The sequence below is a fragment of the Nicotiana attenuata genome, unplaced genomic scaffold (genome assembly GCF_001879085.1).
Source record: "Nicotiana attenuata strain UT unplaced genomic scaffold, NIATTr2, whole genome shotgun sequence".
Taxonomy (NCBI): Eukaryota; Viridiplantae; Streptophyta; class Magnoliopsida; order Solanales; family Solanaceae; genus Nicotiana; species Nicotiana attenuata.
Genome location: NW_017671380.1, coordinates 19,221 through 26,016, shown reverse-complemented (window position 1 = coordinate 26,016; position 6,796 = coordinate 19,221). Strand labels below are relative to the sequence as shown.

The window sequence follows — 6,796 nt, the reverse complement described above, 5'->3', positions numbered from 1 at the left end:
TTTTTTTTACGAACTTTCAGTGAGAGAAATCTCAGAGGCATTACTCGAAACATTCTTTTCGGATTTTTTCTTCAAATCATCAAGGTAATGGTGATACATATATGACAAGAAACCCCACATAGCCAACACCATTGATATCACCTTCACACCATTCATTTTCTCATGAAGAAATAACACAGAGAAAACAGGAGCCATAGGCACACCAAGGATACTAATCACATTGGAAAACAATGAAGAAACCTTGAAAATCAGCCCAATTGAACCAACTGTAAAAGCTTGCCAAGAAACAGCAGTTCCAATCAAATTCAACACATATGATTTTTTCCCAAGTTCAAACTCATTCATCTCTTTGTTCAAAAATTTCCACTCTCCACTTGCAAATAACACCACCAAGTTTGCCATTGTCGCGACTAAGGACTCATAAATTGTCATCTCTATGATCAATCGAAAACTTTCCCTCTTAAAACACTCTCTGAAAAGCTAGCTGTGTGATAGAAAGCATCAATCCATAACCAGCAGATGCAGCTAAGGTACATAAAAAACCAGTTATATACTTTTTCTTAGAGTATTTCTTATTGGAATTTCCCGACTTGTCGTCGTTTTGGAGGAGAAGAAGTGAAGAAGAAATTGTGAGAAGTACTAAAGAGTTCATTATATAAGGTGTGAATTTTTGTTTGTTTAAGAAGAATGAAAATATTGCATTGAATCCTAATTGACTTGTACATATAAGTGTATAAGTGGTAATAGGATAATTGCCCTATAGATTGCCATTGCAATATCGGAAACCGTAGGAAAGAAAGCCCCGGCCTGGTATTTTATTTTGACCGGCAGATAATAGGGGCGTAGCACCGAATATGTCGGAGTAGTCCCACCAATAGATGGACAAGCCAGTAGTACCAATCAAGGAAGCCTTGAACTCTAGAGCTTTCTTTCCTGATGGGTACTAAGAAAAGGAGACGAATATAGTTAAACAGCTGCAGCAGAGAGAACGAAAAGCCAAAGGTCAAGGTGCATAGCGGTCTTTTCAAGAATAGGGGAGTACAGAATAAGGGGTTTGCAAGACAAAAGAGAATTCGCCGTAAAGCATACAATTTCCTGCTAAAAATAAACCAAGGGAAGTATAAAGAGGAATAAGAACAAAAATAGAAGGTTTCTTTATATTAACATCTATATTTTTTTCACTCTTATTTGATGATGGTATTAAGAGGAAAGGGATGAGAATTGGGAAGCCAATATTTTGTATTAATGAAGCTAACCATATGCTATTTCCTCCTTTATTAAAATATAGTTTTCCTAAGAGTGTACCAATTGCTTGGCCAGATAGAACAAAGGTTGAATAAATAGAAATTTGGATCCACCATTTATATTGTACAAAGCTGGGAACTGATTTTGACTTGTTTTCATTATCAGAGTTCTCTTTCTGCTCCTCACCTGCAGTAGGCATCTAATTAAAAACATAAGAACTGCAGAAAATTTCATTTACAGACTTCTCGATAACAGAATCCGTATATAACAGTCACTCACTATAAAAGCCAAGTTTTCTCGGAACTGATCTTTTATGTTATATCATAATTATAATATTATGTCCTCTATAATAGCACTTCAGTATAACATCCAAAAAATATCGGAGCAAACGCAGCTGTTATATAGATGTTTAACTGTATCATCTGTTGATAATTGAACTAGCACTACTAAAAAAGGGGGAAAATTGACCGATGTTGGTCGGTAATTGGCAAAATCAACTGAAAACTGACTTATTCGTGGCGGTCGGTAATTGTAAAGTCGGTAGAGCTAACCGACCGATTTCGGTCGGTCAATTAAATCCAAAAAAACAAAATGCTGAAAAAAGGGAATCAAACCGGGGTCTGTACTGCGGCAGGATACTATTCTACCACTAGACCATCGGTGCATTTTGTTTTAAGACTGTCTTTTATTTCATTTATACTCTTTAATTGTATTTTCGCACGAAAATAATCGACCGATGTTGGTGGGTTTTATTAAAAAATAAAATTACCGACCGAATTCGGTCGTTTTTTAAAATGACTGGCCTGATTAACCGACCGATTCGGGTCTTTTTTTTTAAAATATTAATTTTAATTTATTTTAGATGAAAAATCGACCAAAGTTGGTTGGTTTCTTGAAAATAAATTTCGCGGGACTCAAAAATCGTTTTCTGCATTTTTGCGCCAAAGAAAACAGACCAAAGTTGGTCGGTTTCGTTAAAAGAAATTAAAAAGGAAAATATTTTGAAAAACCGACTGACTTTGGTCGGTTTTTTGGCCGATTTTTTGACCGACCAAAATCGGTCGGTCGACCGCGGTCGGTTTTTGCCGAATTTCTAATAGCGTAGTAAAATGAGATAGAAAGGATCGACATATATATGGTCACTTTTTGAAGTTTCAGATATTTCAATATGAAGAAATGAGTTGTTTGAGCTATAAAATAGAATGGAGCAACCTATGTTTTGAATATTGTACTTATAATATGAACATGATAGTAAAAACTTCACTTGTGAGAGTGTGCTCATATTGTTGGTCTCGAAAAAAGGAGGAAGGTTTTGTGATAGGTTGATAGGCAACGTAAAGCTAGTCAAATTATGATGAATATATCATAATAATACATAGATTTATATGTCAGTAAAAGATATAGAGAACTTTTAGTATTTTTTTATTATTTTTGTTGTATATAATATTGGACTAAGATGAGTTTAAAGGGACCGATATCGACAGCGACTATCCATATTGCTAACTTTAACACTGTCCTGGAAAATGTTTTTGAACTATGCTGCCCTGAAGTTTCAAAACCATAAGTAATTGAGTTTAAGTCTATGGTCCGATAGTATACAAAATATTTGCACAATCAGATTACTTATTCGATAAATACGGGTAAAATAAATGTTAATTGGTAATATAGTAAATGGTAATTAATTACCTGCTATCACAAATTAAAATTTACTACTAGTGTAAAACAAAATAGTTACATCCAAAAAAGAGAAAACAATAAGAGAAAAACATATAAATAATATTCTTGACAGATGATTCTAAATAAATAAGAGAAAATAAGACCAAAAAATTAATAAAAATATCACTTTCTTTGTTTATTTCATGGTGGTATTTGACTGGGCATGTATTAGTGTAAGAAAAAGAAGACTGCACATACCAAAAAGTATCCTTACAACTTTCGATCTAAAATATGTCATGATATTTTTTACCGCGATATATAATAAGTGCATGTTACTAAAATTAAAATAGAATATCTGATGTTAAAGAACTTTTAAATAATAAAAAAATTATCATTCGTTTTGGAACAGACAGAAACAAAAGAATAACAAACAATAAAGGGCAGCCTAATGCACGAAGTATTCCGCATTCACGCAGGGTCCAGGAAAGACAGCCTACCCTAACGTTTGGCCTATTTCACGGCTCGAATCATGACCTATAGGTCACAAAGAAATAACTTACCGTTGCTCCAAAGCTTCCTTTCAAAAACAAAATAATAACATATAAAAGGAAACATTAAGCTTACCTGGAACATGGGATTGCAGCCCTGGAGCATCAACCGTTTCATAGAAGAATATGAGAATGAAAAGAAAATAAGAAAAGAAAAAAAAAGCTCGTCGAAAGACGAGATATCAAATCAACCAGATGAGTCTTATGCGGCGCAATCTGAATTAATCGAATTAGTAAATTTCGAATAACAAATAATTAAAAAAGGAAAACAGATATCAAATCAATCAGAGATGAGAAAAATAAAGATAAAGTCTCTTTTCTCATCATTTTGGTAATTTATACAAATGACTGACTTTCAAGACTCTACACGAGAAGTTTTATTGTGTGTCTCACATAACTTACATTAGTTGTGTGAGGCTCCTTTTTGTCTCACAAATTTGTGGACTCCAATCTTACACTTCTGGGTTCATAAAAATCTGGATCCACAAAACTGTGAGACAAAAAAAATGCCTCATACAACTAATGTCAGTTGTATGAGACACAAAATAAAATTTTCCTACATCTCCATCTATGCTATAGATTGCAGATGTAAATCTGCTTCTGTCCTTATTAGCTGTCAACAACAAGAATTTATTGGTTATCTTTGGCCAGCCAATTCTTGGCTTACATATAGCTAGATTCAGGGGCGGAGGTAGCCAATAAATATGTTAAGAAATTCATTAAATATATTTAAAAAATTAAATTAGAATACGGTTACTAATATTTGATGTTAATGTTTTAAAATTAAGAATTCGTAAAGTTCAAATCCTGGTTTTCCTTCCGACTAAATTGCCAATAATATCAAGATAGTAATACCCTAGGTTGTTGGTTAATTTCAGCTATGTATACGATGTTTTGTCATACGCTACTTAAACTACTATGTGAGTTGATTAGTTATGGGTATTTATTGTTGCTTCTTAACTCAAACTCAGGAGCTACCTTTAATTTGGAGATGACCCGACTATATTCGGATTCGCGCCGCATAGGGTCTCATTCGGGAGAAAGCGCTCCCTATCAAAGATTTTTTCATACTCAGGATTCGAATCTGAGATCTCTAGTTAAGGGAAGAGCAATTAATCCCGTCCGTTGAACCACATCCTTTGGTGGTTGTTCTACTGAGACTCTAGTAGGAGGTATAGCAGTAGTTTCAAACTGAGATTGACTTTGAGTTAGAGTTGCTAGACTAGTGCTCTTCTTCTTCCTCATTCATATCACCATAATCTCCAATCGTGCTTCAAGTGCTAAACTAAGGGGTAGGGGTGTTCGTCGGTCGGTTGGGTACGGTATTTAAACATTTCGGTTCGGTATTTTCGGTATTTTTGGTATTCGGTTTCTTAAAATGCTATACCAATTTCGTACCTAATTAAATTCGGTATGGTTCGATTTTTCTCCTTTCGGTTTCGGTTTATTCGGTTCGGTAACTTCGGTTTATTCGGTTTGAATACTAACTAGTGCATAGAGTCATAGATGTTAATATTCTTGATTATTGTACTCGAAAGTACAAAACTAAAAACGTTTTTTGACAAAAGTTTTGTCCAAAACCAGCAAATACCAACCCTGAGAGAGAAAATTGTACATAAAAGAATAAATTTGATCATTAGAAATATCTTGTTACTTGCTTAGAGTTAATTGATGAACTTAGAGAATAAAGGAAAGTAATATAATATATTTTTCGGTGCGGTATCGGTATTTATGTTATAACTAATAATATGTGTATTGTGTAATATAATATATTTTTCGCTACGGTATCGGTATTTCGGTATTTTATTTTAAAATACCAAATACCATACCTAATAACAATTTTTTTAAAAACTTAAACCAAATACCATACCGAATACCATAATATCGAATACCAAATACCAAAATTTTCGATTTCGGTACGGTAATTCGGTATTTACCAAATTATGCACAGCCCTACTAAGGGGCAAAGCTATGTAGTTGACCGTCCGTTGCCGAAAAATTATACTCCATCCGTTTCAATTTATATGAATTTATTTCCCTTTTTGTCTGCGCCAAAAAGAATGACCAATTTCCATATTTTGAAACGATTTACCTTCATGCAACAACTTATAGCCACACAAAATACATGTGCCTCATTTTTACATCACAAATTCAAAAGTCTTCTACTTTTTCTTAAACTCTGTGTCATGTCAAATAGGTTCACATAAACTGAAACGGGGAAAGTACTATGTATAAGGTAAATATCAGTACTTGTTATTGATTAAAAAATAGACTTTAAACACTCTTGCATAACCCACTGGCAAAGGGTGTTCAAAATTTAAACACCCTTTTTGAATTTCCTAGTTTCGCCATTTGACTAAATAATTTAGTGTTTCCTCATTATTAACATATCATAATATAAACGTATTTCACCTACATGAGTGTAATCATCTACAGAATTATTAAACTACCACTTTTGTTTTTTTTTTCTTATCCTTATTACCAACACCTAGTTTTCTCAATATTCTATGAGCCATTAATTTATTATGCAACCACGTGACGTCTCCATTAATTGTCGATTGTAAAGATGCTTGTTTACTCCAACGACAGCAAATAAATAAATTGGAGGTTTTTAATAAATTAAGTAAAAACTGTCCATCAGAAGAAAATAATAATAATAATAATAATAATAATCAAAATGAAAATGGATGGGACCTGCATTGCCTTTTTTTTAATTAAGTTAAAAAATTTATTATAAACACTAGCACGTATGTCCCCTAATAATCTTGTCGGTTTTTGTAATATCCTCAAAATTAGCAATATAATCCGCAAAAATATGGTGTATTTCTTCTCTACTTTCAAAAAAGAAAAATATTACTCCCTCCGTTCACTTTTACTGGTCCACTATACACTAATTACTCATTCCCCAAATAATTTCCCAGGACTTTTGAAAATGCTATCATTATACGGAAAGGTAGAGGTAGGCCAGAGAAAGGTGGGGAGAGGTGATTAGGCAAGACATGGTGCAGCTTCAGCTGACCGAGGACGCAACTTCAGCTGACCGAGGACATGACCCTTGATAGGAAGGTATGGATGTCGAGAATTAGGGTAGTAGAGTAGGTAGTGTAGAGTGTTCGTAACATTAGTATTGGCACGCAGTCTCGTTTTCTGTTGGTAGTAGGTTTTTATGACTAACCATTATTTTCTTTCATTGTTGATCACTTTACTGTCTTATTGTGTTATTCTGCGTTTATATAACTTTTTGATACTGTCCCTTCTTGCCTATATTTTCATTAATGTGGTGCTTATACTATCCTGAGCCGAGGGTCTATTGGAAACAGTCTCTCTATCCTCACAAGATAGGGGTA

At 33.7% G+C, this 6,796-nt stretch overlaps 1 protein-coding gene across 1 annotated transcript; it reads right to left on the bottom strand.

The window, feature by feature from the left end:
• Window positions 1-6: 6 nt before the first annotated feature.
• Window positions 7-402, bottom strand: LOC109207929 (probable purine permease 10). Its single transcript, XM_019370926.1, has one exon. The coding sequence runs from the start codon at window positions 400-402 to the stop codon at window positions 7-9; it is 396 nt and encodes a 131-aa protein (XP_019226471.1).
• Between the last annotated feature and the right edge of the window lie 6,394 nt (window positions 403-6,796).